Consider the following 14,494-nt stretch of genomic DNA (forward strand, 5'->3'; position numbering starts at 1 on the left):
GCATGACTCAGGCTATCCACTCATTACCTCCTTTGGACGTCCAACGTGGGCCTATAATTTACGAGAGGCTACGGTGAAACCCCTGCCAATCGGAACATCTTGCGCGGCCACAGGGCAACCAGTCTACGTCATGGTCGGATCCATCAGTTGGGAGATGATGACGTTGTGCAAACACATGTTCAATTGACAACATGTGTGAGACTAGCATGTCCATCAGCGATGCGTGTGTGTGTGTGTGTGTGAGGGGGAGAGCGGGATTTTCAAGGAGCTGCAACAGTAGTGAAGCATTCAAATGGGTTGCTTAAACAACATGTATGTAGCTTGAGAAATGATTTACTCTCAGAATAGCTTTCCACTTGCTAAGCCTTAAGTGTTAGGACTACATCACACAGCTGTCTGAGATGGCTAGTAAAGCCCTGAAACTTTTTCCACACTTTACTGTATTTTGTGGTCATTTGTGTGGATGTGTGTGCACTCTATTTGGGAATTTGCGGAAATGAGTAAGGACTTACATCAGAGTATGTGAGCGTTTATTTCCCTTTAAGAGTCATCATTACAAGCCAGACTTGAATTAAGCAAGTCCCCCATCATGGAGGATGAGGATGAACATTCTGATGTGCAGCATCACTGGTCACATGTCCAGAGAGGTCACATAGGTGGGCAAGCAGTTAAGAAAGGCCTATTCATGATGCACCCATAATCCCCCACTGTTCAACCCCTCAGCTTCTTAAGTGGAGCAGCGAGGGTCCAAAGGAAACAGTCCCGCATTCCTCACTGATATAGTTTATTATTGGAAAAAATCCAGTCTAAATCATGGGCATTGAAGGACACAGCGTGTTTGCCCATGTAGGAAAATGTAGGTGATGCTTATAGAAAAAAAAATCCTGCCCCTCCCATAACTGAGCCATTTTGAGTTCTTGCTCATACAAAGAATGCTTTGAGAACATTTTGTTGCACCATTTTTAAGGCTTCTTCAAATAGCCATTTTCTACTGTACTTGCCTGGTAGTTAGTTGAAGTTCAAAAAACACACCTTGGATTGATTTACACTTAAAAAAAATAAACAGAATCTCTGAATCTCATTTGGAGATCTAAAAATAACATCAACAAACCACACCAAGATCCTTTCAGTCCCTTCCTGTCACTTGCAATGCCCTGTGGTTAACGACTCCTTTTCAAAAACCTGCAGTCATGGAGGTTTATTTTCATCCAGAAAAATCACTATGCTTGAGCCCTGGGTGGGAACTCACAAGATACTTGAATGAAACATTTCTGTGTAGACAAAGCGATGATGTGGTTCACAAGCATATAAAAGCCAATCGATTGCCTCCTATACTGTAACTATCTGTGGACTTTGACTCTCTTTGCTTGTGGCGGTGGTGGGTGTGGAGCTGAGGGAAGGATCAAGGGGGGCTTGGCTGTTGATCATGAGTAATAATGTGACTGTTATACCGTGGGAACAGGAAGTCTCAGTTATTGAGGATACAGACCATAACAATCTCCAGGCTAAAATAATCTATCTAATCTTCTTGTGAGGGGGTCTGTGCATGAGACAAGGGAAGACATAATGAGTGTGTGTGTGTGTGTGTGTGTTCGTCTGTGTGTGTGAGTGTGTACTTGTGTGAGGTTGTTGTAGAATACAGTGTTTGCATTCTGTAGTTTGGTTTGACCAATGAAAAGAGACAGATTTGTGTCATCTGGGCCTTATATTTTTATGACCAGTGGAAAATACCGCCTCAGACACTGAGAAATTCCCAAGTGTTCAATGTGTACCATCTGGTTTTTGAGGGGGGGGTTTTGAGAATGTTTAGCAGTAGCACCCTTACACTGTTAAAACCATTGGGCAACCGGTGGTGCCTCTGTGAATGGGGCATTGCCATTTTGGAAGTCTGCGCTCCTATCAGGAAAAAAATATGCCATTATATTTGTGATGATTAGAATTTGACTGTTCCTATTAGGTACGACTGGATTGATTCCACACCATGACATGTACTCTATATAAATACAGAACCACCAGAACCTTTCACTGTGGAAGGACTCCATTATTTATTAGGGGTCCCATTATTTTGCACGGTATATTCACACAATATGCTGCCACCTAGAGGCCTTTCTGAATCTATGCCCTGCTTGGAAACCCCTACTTGCATCCCAGGCACTTCCATATGGGCCAGGGAACAGCTAGATGGCAACAGCTGGACTCCATTTGTGTTCCCTGGCTCAAACACATGCCCATAACCATAACCACCCGTACCGAAGCACATTCTCACACTTATGGGGCCTTAAAATGTGTGCAGGCATGCACACAGGCATACCTACAGATACTGTACACATATCCCTCACTTGCACATCGGCGTTTAATGTGGTAAATGCTGCATCACAGACTGGCACCGCCACTCTAAAAGGACTAAACATATGGTCATCTACGCGTAGGTAGCTTAAACAGGCAGATGTTTCACCAGTGCTCTAGACCTTTTGAATGTGGAAATACAGCAGTCTTTTGAAACTCAAATTCAGATTTATGGTTTTCTCGCCAATGCAAAACAACTTGTCTTGAGCAGAGCCACATGAATCGGAAAGCAATTGCCAATATTTGACTTCACTGGCTTCTGCTCCTCTACCTCATCTTCGGAGACACAGTGTTTGTTTTAACAAAGGTCAACTGATTCACAAAGAACCTACTGTGTACCTTCAAACTGAAAATAGAGTAATGTAACAGGCGGAAAAAAAACATATTTCATACACCCACACCCACCCCCCTCGCAAAAAAAGGTACAGTAGAAGCTCCTAAAATATGGCCTTTTGGAATTCAGGATAGCATTCTGCTTGACATTTTGTAACAATTTGGATTTTGAAAGTATCTGTGGACTGAGACAAAAACAATATTTATCCTCTTGACAGCTGAATCTTGGGCTTGGACCAGACCTTGCGAGGACTGGGCCAGTTGACGCGCATCTCCTCAGCCTGGACTCTGCTGGACATATGCTGTGCTGGCATGGCCACTTGCAGCGGAGATCCAGGAAAGCTGTGTTGTCCTTGGACACAGTTGCCACAGCAGCATCAGCAGGAAATACTTGAGACCAGGAGTCAGGAGGCGAGGGGCCACAGACTGTTTCATCATGAGATGAGACAGCGCTGGACAATTATGTTTCTGCTATTCCCTGACGGTTTGCGTTTCAGTTCCAACTGTAACCTCCCAACATCTGCCCTTGTTCTCTCACACGCATTCTCACTGGATTCCAAAGTGTAATTGTTCACTGACTGTTCTGCTTCTGTCTCTATGTCCTTGCTCTTATTTTTGCTTTTATTCCACATTCACACAATAAGGGTATCAGGTACTGGACAAGGAAAAGTGCCACAGTGTGAAAAGGTGTGTGAGTGTGTGCATGTGTGTGTGTGTGTGTGTATCTATCTCCAGGTATACAGTGTTATTAAAAAGGTTTGGGTATAAGGTCTGACAGACCGCAGGAATCTTTACCTAAGCATGTTCAAAAGTATGACTGCTCAATTGTGCCTTCACGGGGTGAAAAGTGGATAAGATCGACACAGTTAAATATTTACCTTCCCTTCAGGTCTCCTACGCAATGCAGTAGGAACGTTTATAGTGCAATAAGAGGAGGAGGAAAAAAGAGGCAAAACACCTCTTCTTCAGGAAACTGTTTGACATTCCAGCCCACTCAGGAAGCGTGCAGGTCAGGAAACCTTCACCATAAGGAGGAGAAACCCCTTGAGAAACAGCAGGCAGGGGACGATGCCTCCACGAAAAAGACGCCACTTCAGACATCTGAATCTGGTTAGGAGCCACCAAGGGCAACATTTTTGGAACTGATATGCCCACAGTAGGTTGTTTTAAACAACTGCAAGCATGGTACAAAGTGCACAAATTAGAAAAACCTGCTGTTCCTAGTGAAAAAGACAGAGGTGAAGATGGGCAGGGAGGGATGGCACTGGACTAGATATTTTCAGAAATTTAGAGATATAATACAGAGATGAACTCACCTGGTAACCCGGATAATAAGACCTACCTTCTGTCTTTGCTTGGACTTGTAAATCTGTATTCCTCTGAGAAGCTCCTCCTTCCATCGGTAAGGAGGCCGCCCTTCAACTGGAGGGCCGGGGTTCCAGCCCTGATATCAGCCAGCATCTCTACTCCACTGTCTTTCAGCAAGACACTTAATTCGTACCAGCTCCAGAGCCACTGATCTGTAATCAACTGCACGCTCTGTTCTCCCTGTGGAGGGGGACAAGCAAAATTCCCCTGCAGGGATCAATAAATTATCATTTTATTGTGGAAACTGGTTACAATACCAAGACACAGACTGCTGGGAGTGAAAAAAGCCAATATCTGTGTCTCATGTTTACGGTAGAGGAGGTGAGATAGCCTACACAGTCTACATTACCAACTAAATATGGGCTTTATGTCAAATGTTTAGACTACTAACGTGTTTTTTTCTGACCACAGTTATTCTGCACACTGATCTGCTTGTTTAAGAAGTTAAAAGTTGAGATTTGCAGAAATGGAAAGTAAAAATGTCCTAAATCGTATGGTCCACTCCTGTGTCATTCAAGCTGAAAGCAAGCCTCTAGTCCTTTCAAATGAATATGGATTTTGGCTCATGTATAAGCACAGTGTACAGCAGTAGTGTAGGTCTATAGACTACACCCTAAAACTTTGCAAAGTGTAGACTTTATCAGGTGTCCAATTGAAACTTATCAACCTGAAGCTCGTCCTACTCACCTAAGTAGGTTCAACATCATGGCAGCCGCAGAGTGGCTGCAGTAGTAGGCTAACTGACAATTGCGTACAGGCTGAGCAGTTGTGTTAGTTTGAGCTTTGGCCTTCAAATTATTATCTTTTTATTGAGAGGCCAGTACGAAGGAGACCTCACTGTGTACTGTCTTCTCCTACAATCCGTGTCAGTACTTTTTTGCTCCACTGAACGGCGCCTAAATCCCACACATGGAGGCCAACGGCGAGGGGCGAGACCAGGACAAGACTCACTAATGCTGCATTCATGGCACCTCGTAATCTCTTATACATTCTTCCAAAGTTGTAAATACTTGACTTGACGCCGTATTATTACACAATCAAGTGCTTTTTGATCAGGACAAAATTAACAAAAAAAATTGACATTGAAACAAGAAGATGTTTGGTAGCTGTTGTTTTATTTTAGGGATTAAGTGGCACAGCGCTACTCTGCAGAAGCAAGAAAAGAAAATGCGCTCCAGTCATGCAATCAATGTTTTAATTAATTTAGACCTATCAGCCCAAAGTTGTTGCATGCACGTGGCAACTTAAACTAAACTAAAACTGAACAGTAAAACTTGAAAAAAGTGGAAATACATGTAATGACAAACAATAGCATATAGCCTACTCGTTCCTCCTTGGGTCGTCCATTTGCGTACACATCGTAATTGTGATATTTCTGACCGTTCTTGAAGGCAGCATATGAAATTTGACTTCTTCCGCATTTACCTGCTGCAAACATAGGGATGTCCTCAAATTCCCAGGCGTGGTAAGCGAATTGTAAAGAGCATAAACAAAGTTGTGAATTGTTACTTCGGGAGAGTTTCTTTGTGTTCTTGGACCAGCAAAAAGGGAATTAGAAAGTGAAATGATTGCAAGCTGAAAAAGTTTAACCAAAGAAAGCCACTTTAAGTTTTGTTTTGGATCAACTGAAGTCGTCGCAGGCTCGCGGTTCACAATGGGATGTTGCAGCAGTGTAGAGGTGAGTCAAGTCTGCTGGAAGTTGCTGTATGGAAATAGCTTTCCACTTCGGTAGTTTGTAAACAGTCAATATGGCTACTCGAAAACTTGCCTGTGGTTAGTAGAGCGGTTTATAATATGTCAATACAATATGTACGTACTCTCAGCTTGTTTTGCAGCACGAAGCCGATACTTATTTGACCTCCAGCAGCGTGGTTTTCAGCAGCAGGCTAGTCCACCGCAGTCCAAATAAAAACAGAATAAAGTATAGCCTTTTCTATCTATTATTTATGTCTTGTCTTGGCAGAGCAAACGTGACTGGAAACCACTGGAGGACCGCTGCTGCACGGACATCCCATGGCTCATCATATTCTCAGTTTTTTGTATTGGAATGGTGAGTTTTCAGTTGAATGGGACTTGCATGTTGCAACTTGTCCAAAGAAGTGATGACTGACAGAAAGATGATCAGCCAGAAAGATAAACCGTATGCAATTGACTTTTTTAGAGACTTTATGCACAAGCGTCCAGATATTATTCATCACATCTAACTGTAACTGAAATTCCATATATGTTTTATTTATTGGTATTGAAGGAGTGGATGAGTAGATAAATTTGCAGTTTGATTAAAACAGCCTGTAAGAATGTCTATTGGCTATCCTGCAAACAGATGACATATCTAACCCAAACTGTGTCACCTGCAGGCTTGTATCTGTGGCTTTGCCATCGCCACAGGAGCTGCCTCCAGGTTTATCTTTGGATATGACAGCTATGGCAACACCTGCGGTCGGAAGAACACCAAGATCGAGGGAATAGAACTGAGTGGCCGGGACCAGACGGACAATAAGTTAGTCTGACCTGTTGTACATGGCTTGAAATGTGAGGTAGAGGGGATATTTACACCAGGTCCTGTGTATTACCAGTCTTTATCTGTTGTTATGCAGTAACAGACTTTAGCAGACTTAAAGTCTGTGTTAAACTGTTTTCATCTGTCTTCCTTTCCTGATTAGATAGCTAACTGTGACAGAACATAGTTATGGATTCAACACATTGGTCCAGGCAGGTTTAGTCCTCTTTTACCTTATGAAGTTAAGTTGTGGTGGCAGAGGAAGCATTACCTGTCTGGATGCAAGGCTTGCATCATGTAATCCTAATCTAATTTGCTGCGAACAATCCTTTGCTGTAATTATAAAGGCAGACATACAAAATTGACCTGATTTTACCTCCTGCTCGCTCTGTTCTTGCTCACATAGCTGATAAGATTTTGTCGTTCAGCCCTTTGACATTATGCCTGAATCTTACACTGCTCAAACAGCAGTGAGATAATTCACCATTACACAAAGGTTGTTGGAGTTGCCAGTGAAGCCGAGTCAGACAAAAGTTGTAACAGGTTTGGAAATCTACAGCTCAGTGTTTTTTCCGTATCCAAAACAATCTGATGCAAGGTGTGTGTAAAGACTTGGATTAGCATAAATTGAAGAGATTAAGATGTGTTCAGTCAGTAGGGGAACATAGATTAACTTTGTTAGCCCCGAGTGACATGGACCTGCAGCAACCTATGGGCACACTGTTTTTACTGCTCATGTTATTTAGGGTTATCTGAATGTTCAGGACAGTTAAACTGGTATAATGTCTCCCTTTTTCTACTCTTATCACCAGGGGGTTCTGTTCAGTTATGTGATATTTTTATCTTCCTTAGCACTCACATCTTCCTAGAGTTGTCAAAAATTCACCTCCTGCTGCTATAACTTGTGAGAGCTCTTTTGATGATATGACTCCTCTTGGGCAGTAGCTTTCCATCAGCTTGCCGCCTGTAGGCACAGTTTCACTGAAACAATGGGTCATGCTTTATTGATGGGCTGATTGCCCATGGAGGCTTTGAATAAAAGGCGTTTCTGCTACAAAGAGGGTTCTGTTCGACAAGTTGGCAAATGTCACCATCTTTTCTGTTTTTTGTTACCCAGACAGAACAATCCCAACTGGCGTAGTAAAAACTGAATATACAGATATTTTGATCAAAGGAAGAGTGTTGAGGAGGAATGGTATTTTCTTATTTTGGAAGGTTGTGTGTGTGTGTGTGTGTGTCGTGGGGAGGGGTTTGAGGGTCATGGGTCAACAGTTTATAATGAACCAATAGTTAATCTGAAATTGAACTTTTCCTTCTATCAGGTATGTTTTCTTTCTAGACCCATGCAACATCGACTTCATCAACAGGAAGATCAAGTCCATAGCCCTGTGTGTGTCCCAGTGCCCGGAAACTGAGCTGAAGACATACTTGGACTTAAAGAAATTCGCTCTGGAAAATGGTGAGAGGAAGTACTACACAATTGAAAATGTTTTACAGAAAATATTATCTAGTGTATTAACTGAATGCATCTCAGTTGAATATTGTCTTTAATATTGCTTTCAGGTTTATTCTTGGTTATTTATCAACGTTGTAATGAAGCTGAATCTCTTCCTTCAGCTCGCCCCACAACACCAGTGGAATCTAATTTTCAGTTCTCTGTCCTTCTTAATAGGATCTCAACTCTGCTCCTATGACATTTCTCCTACAAGATATCCAAGCCATGCAGACAGATCCACTAAATGCCCCAAGCTCCCTGTTCCACCAAGGTAATCAAGCATATCCCACGGCAGCTGATGAAATATAAATTGATAAACAAGATAATTTACTCGCCGCTGACTTGATTAGGTTGCATCCTGACAGGCACCAATGTGTGAAAGTGATCATTTTTATCTTCTGAAAACAGCATTTAATGGCTGGGAGATGTTAGTTTACATATTCATAAACATTGATTAGTTTATTCTAGCCATTGGCACCCAGTCTTTCCACTGTCTTTTTTTTCAAACTCCACAAGGGCGCAAATGTTTCTTTTATTTGTGGTGGTGAATCTTATTATTAATGTTTTTTACAATATTTTTTCTTTATTAGACAGTAAACAAAGGAGCGAGACAGGAAGGGTGGGAGAGAGATCATGGGTCATGAGTTGAAAATTGTCTGCCACAGTCTGCTGCTCTGAGGAGCGCTCCAGACTAAAATGTCATCCAAAAAAATGTAAGTCATGTTCTTGTTTTCTTTTCCTGTTTGTAGCAAGTCTGTCCCGGTGTTCCACCGCTGTGTCCCTGTGGACATCGGCTGCTACGCCGAGTTCGCCCAGGCCTTTGTCACGTTCGTCAGCGACAACAGCGTTCTGCACAGGGTCATCGCCGGGGTGATGGCCAGCAAGGAGATCATCATGGGCCTTTGTCTGCTAGCGTTGGGTATAACAATGTTTCACATCTAGCTCACTGTGTTGAGGTAGACACTGTAGATGTACAGTATAATTAACTGGTCGCACCAAACGTGTTACTCACTGCTGTGCTGCTCCCACTGTACTGCTAAATTTGCTCACGAGGCTTCAGTAGGAACTCTCGGAAGGGAAGTTATTTTTGTCAAGAAATAACAGGAAATGTCTTTGTGGTTATAGCCATCGCATCCGTTGTAGTTTGGCCCACTGGCATTAATTTAGGATCTGCTCTCACTCCTCCCACTGGTATAACAAAGAATCAACAAAACGTCTTTCATCTCCACTATTTGATCTATCTGGTCGAGTGTGGTGGTTGTTTCTCAAGGCTAGATGACTCAAGACGTATAACTAGCCAGCTACACGGGTCTTCCCTACTCTGAGCCATAAATGTAGACATGCCACGTCTTTTGAAATCAGTGTGTGGTCAATTGTAGAGTCATGCGATGTGTGGGCTGTTATCATTCACAGCCTCATTTTACTGTTTAACTCCAAACTTATCATTTAAATAGTCTGTATAGTACAGTGCATTTTATATTTATTTTGCAGATACTAGCAATGACTTATGAAAACTTGAACTGAATGCCTGCTTGAAATCAGCAGCCATTCAGCAGTTTGGTACTTCATGGTAATGAAGTTGCACCATGTTCTGTCTCTGATGCAGTTCTTTCCCTGATCCTGATGGTCGTCATTCGCTACATCACCACTGTACTGGTGTGGATCCTAACCGTCCTGGTTATCCTCGGCTCTATAGGTAACTTCCAAAAGCCACATACTGTTTTCCAGCACTGTTAATATTTAACACTAACCCTCCTAATTCACTGTGAGGTGTTTTAATGTTTGAATCAGGCACTCGGCGACACTATGCCGGTACAATACAATGTGCAGGAAATTACCTTTATTTATTCAGGGTGGTCAATTGAGAGCGGGTGCCCTCTTTTACAATGACGCCCTGATACAATAACAATAAAGCATCACAGAGAAAAAGAAGAAATGTTTGTGTTCAGGATACATTTGAAGTCTTGATTGCTGATACTGACCAGATAGTTCTTCTCTATTTCAGGCGGGACAGGCGTCCTCTGGTGGCTGTACGTCGACCACAGGAATGCCCTCAATGATAAAACCACGTCAGTATTTGGGAAAGAAGTGGCCTCAGACAACGTTCAGGCCCTGCTTGTGTATGCAATAGGCGCTACTATTTTCACGGTACGTCTGAGTGTATGTGTGCAGTGAGTGTGCATATTTTGTTTCTAGGGAATATATCTGTTTTTCAATATTTAATGAAGCATACTGTCTTCAAGAGTAGATTGATTCAGGACCATGAAAGGAAAAGCGCAGCTTGTGGAAGGCAGACACAGTCGGGCGGGAAAGTTAAATTTGTAACTTTTCTTGTACAACTTTCCTGGTAAAACAAATCTGCGTTTATATTTCTCCCACTGACTCTACTCCCATATTGCGTGATTTCATTAGATGACTGTGAAAGTCTTCTGTGTCTGACTCTCCAGGTGATTCTGCTGCTGCTGATGTTCTTCATGAGGAAGCGCGTGGCTCTCACCATTGCCCTGTTCCACGTGGCTGGTAAGGTGTTCATCCATCTTCCCCTGCTGGTCCTGCAGCCTTTCTGGACCTTCCTCAGCCTCATGCTCTTCTGGGTCTACTGGATCGCCGTGCTTCTCTTCCTCGGGACTGCAGGTGAGGAAGGAGAGGGCTAGTTGAGAGCTCTGGTCCTGGTAGTTTGTACTGTTTTGTGGTTTGTGTTTATGTGCTATCAGATTAGAGTGCAGAAGTTACCATCGGCTAAGTAGAGCAAAATACTTCATTCACAATGCTGTTTGCTTTTGTTGGTTTATACTTGCTCCAAAAGAGTTTTTAAGGTCAATCCAGCACACAGGCTAATTTCTAATGTTAGATAACATGTTCGTGACGCTATTTCCCAAACAACTAGAATATTTTTTTTTATTTTAGGCATTTTTATGCTTTATTGATAGCGACAGTGTGAGAGAGAGACAGGAAGGTATGGGAGAAAGAGAGGGGAGGACATGCAGCAAATGGCCGCGGGCCGGATTTGAACCTGGATCGCTGCGGGAAGGACTGAGCCTTATGGTACGCCTTATGGTGAGCCACTGGGGCGCCCCAAGAATATTAATTCTGTTACTTGTGGCATTTTGTCGTGGTTTGGTGGCATGACTTCACTCCCACATGTATTTGGAATCTTGTGCCAGTCCCATGATGTGGGAGGATGGAGTCAAAGAACCACTTCTCTCTTCATCTCCCACTCCTCTGGTCTGCACTTGATCTTTAATTCTAGCAAAGCACTAATTTAAATTACAGTGCATCGACAGTGAATGCTTCATTGCTTCAAGTTCACTGTTTGTTTGTTTTTTGGTCGATGTGGTAGCTATGTAAATCATGTTGGTGTGGAATTGCTTCCAGTGAACTCGAACCTTGAACCTTGCACTCTCATCATCCTGGCTTTGTATAAGAAAAATTATATTATATAGTGAAGCTTCCCTACTATTGGTTAGATGAGTAAAACTGAATAATTTACATGTTTGAGCCTCTTCCCTGCCTTAGTGTGAAAACGATTCTGTAGCTGATTATGGTGCAAAAAAGAGATGGTGTAGAATGTGATTATGAAAAACAGAGATATAAACAAAATGTTCAGATGTGCTGCGTGGGACCCACCCAGCCTATAAATGCAGATGCAAATTAATTGCAAACAGATGCAATTTATTATGATGTTTACCAGGCAGGATGCACAAAAAGGCCAAGGAAGTATAGAATGACCTAAATGTTTAAGTTTCAGCTCTCCTCCTAAAATTTCAGTCATTGTGAGCAGTGTTGAAACACCCAACCCAAACTCCAACTTGTGTTCTCTCATAGGGGCCGCAGTGAAGAACAATTCAACAGGTCTGGTTGAATACCAAATTCAAGGGCCTCTTCAGTACATGGTGTGGTATCACGCTGTGGGTCTCATCTGGATCAGTGAGTTCATTCTAGCCTTCCAGCAGATGACCATTGCAGGAGCCGTGGTCACCTACTACTTCACAAGGTAGGGGAAGAAGTGTCTCCCACGGAAAGTAGTTTATATTTTATCATATGTAAGGCTCAACATTGTCTTTGCCTTCATATTTATTTGATAATTCATTTTCTTCGCTACATGATTTCAAGCATGTCTTCTCCCTGTGTGTGGTCAACTTTTAGGAATAAGTCCCAGATCTCACTGACTCCTATCCTTTCATCTACGTTGCGAGTGTTCCGCTACCACCTGGGCACCATCGCCAAAGGCTCCTTCATCATCACTCTTGTCAAGATCCCCCGTCTCATCCTAACATACATCCACAGTCAGCTCAAAGGAAAGGTGGGCTGTGAAGGCAGATGACCCCATTTGGACGCACTTATGGACTTGGATCAAGTCCATAAGTGGCCTTTACTAGCATTTTTCATACATATTTGTAGTGCAATGAAATGTTTATACAATTTGTCATTTCTCATAGGAAAATGCCTGTGCTCGTTGCATGCTGAAAGCTTGCGTCTGCTGCCTGTGGTGTCTTGAGAAGTGTCTCGCATACCTGAATCAAGTAAGTAATCCCAGTATGATGATAGGAGAAAATCCGATATACAGTGGATACAAGATCCCACGCACTTACAGTCCATATCGTGTTGTTTCAGAACGCTTATACCGCGACAGCCATCAACAGCACCAACTTCTGCACCTCAGCCCGTGATGCCTTCACTATCCTGGTGGAAAATGCCCTCCGAGTGGCTGCTATAAACACTGTGGGCGACTTTGTCCTATTCCTGGGAAAGGTACCATCAAGACAATCCCAAAACACCTTGGGATTTATTGGCTGCTAAAATGTGTCCACTGTAATTGTCCACTAATGCGAGTTACTCCTTCACACTGGCTTCAGCACTTGAGCCAGAACTGTTTGGCTTTTGTCCATTTTACAAACCTGCATTATATCTCCCCTCTTAGGTGCTTGTAGTTGCCTTTACAGCTTTCGCGGGCATCCTGGCTCTGAACTACCAGAGGGACTACACCGTGTGGGTCCTGCCACTCCTCATCGTCTGTGTGTTCGCCTTCCTGGTGGCCCACTGCTTCCTTTCTGTCTTTGAGATTGTGGTGGACGTCCTCTTCCTCTGCTTTGCTGTGGACACAAAGTATAATGATGGAAGCCCTGGAAGGGAGTTCTACATGGACAAGGCCCTAATGGTGAGAGCTGGGGGTCGGCATAGAGAGGGGAAATGGAAGCTAACGATTTGTTTGGTACCCTAATATCATTTCTACACTTGGCTGAGAACAATACCCTCTAAATAAACTGAGATTAATATAACTGCACTTTACCTCGCTCTTTCTCTGTCTTTCCCTTCCCAGGAGTTTGTTGAGAACAGTAAGAAAACGGGACGGTACAAGCCAGACGAGGGGGCCGGACGTGAGATGAAGTCCATGGTGAGTTGAAAGACCTTTTGTAGTCCTGTTCATGTGACATAAGCTAGGTTTCAGTCCAACTGTAAAGCAAATTTTAAGCAATCTTTTAAAAAATAAAATCTAAATAAGTCGCATGTACATTAGCAAGTTTGAAGCAAATAAATGTTTCCTGAATGTAGAATATATTTTGTTACATGAGAAAAACACATCCAGCAAAAGTTGAGAAAAGCCTTTATGTGCCATCATTATTTATTCAGAGAATGCGTTACGAAACATTTCTGCCTCAAATGATTATAAAATTAAATTTGCCGTTTCAATTCGGTAGTTCTAATCCACATCATAGATCGTATTTTGCATAAAGTACTTAGATGGAAACCCAACTGGTGATATCACCATTTTGTAAGGTTGTGTGTGATTTTAATACCATGCAAATCTGTCAAAATAGAATTTTACATTGCTGAATTGTGGTTGTGATGGAGATTCTGCTGATGACAAAGTGAGTAAAATATATATTTTTCCTTGCAGACACATGGAGGGACTTTAGCTTGACCAAACAAAAGAATGAATGCCAAATGCACTAAAAATGCTCCAAAACTTAACTCAGTGTGGAATATGTTTACCAGCGTTACACTCCAGGGACAATAGTACTATAATAATGCACTTTATACAAGAGCTTCACGTAGTTTCAGCGAAAAATGCATTGGATTTTATTGTTTTTATTTCTTTAAAGGAGATATTGCCAATTTTAGATTCTGATGCTAACACTTGTAATTTGGCAAATATCTTATGTAAGTTTTGTATGTTATTTTTTTATTTTATTAATGCATTAGCTTTGTTTTTGTTGTCTTTTCCTTATCTACTAAGTTTTTTTCTCTTAGTAATTTTTAAATAACATGAAATGATTTGTTTTCTTTTTTTACATAATTAGTGTTAGTCTGGTTTGAATGGTTCAGTGTACATTCTGATATGAATAGCTAACTATGTTTTGTCAAAGGCTGTTCATGTTGTTTCTTAGTTCCTAGATTTGATAATTAAATGAATCGAAACACAGAGGCTTATTGTTTTATCTTTTGTCCAC

General features: G+C 42.1%; 1 protein-coding gene across 1 annotated transcript; it reads left to right on the forward strand.

Moving 5' to 3' along the window:
- Positions 1 to 5,488: 5,488 nt before the first annotated feature.
- slc44a1a (solute carrier family 44 member 1a) lies at positions 5,489 to 14,457 on the forward strand. Its single transcript, XM_071515051.1, has 16 exons — positions 5,489 to 5,725; positions 6,011 to 6,097; positions 6,405 to 6,547; positions 7,870 to 8,006; positions 8,220 to 8,313; positions 8,792 to 8,961; positions 9,649 to 9,738; positions 10,048 to 10,190; positions 10,490 to 10,676; positions 11,868 to 12,036; positions 12,189 to 12,345; positions 12,482 to 12,565; positions 12,657 to 12,794; positions 12,964 to 13,200; positions 13,363 to 13,437; positions 13,942 to 14,457. Exons 1-16 carry the CDS (start codon positions 5,702 to 5,704, stop codon positions 13,963 to 13,965), a joined length of 1,959 nt encoding a protein of 652 aa, XP_071371152.1. The 5' UTR covers positions 5,489 to 5,701; the 3' UTR covers positions 13,966 to 14,457.
- Positions 14,458 to 14,494: the final 37 nt, after the last annotated feature.

This window comes from Centroberyx affinis, unplaced genomic scaffold, assembly GCF_046629955.1.
Source record: "Centroberyx affinis isolate AG114_WGS23_722 - 3 ecotype Tasmania unplaced genomic scaffold, CSIRO-AGI_Caff_v1 ptg000298l_1, whole genome shotgun sequence".
Taxonomy (NCBI): Eukaryota; Metazoa; Chordata; class Actinopteri; order Beryciformes; family Berycidae; genus Centroberyx; species Centroberyx affinis.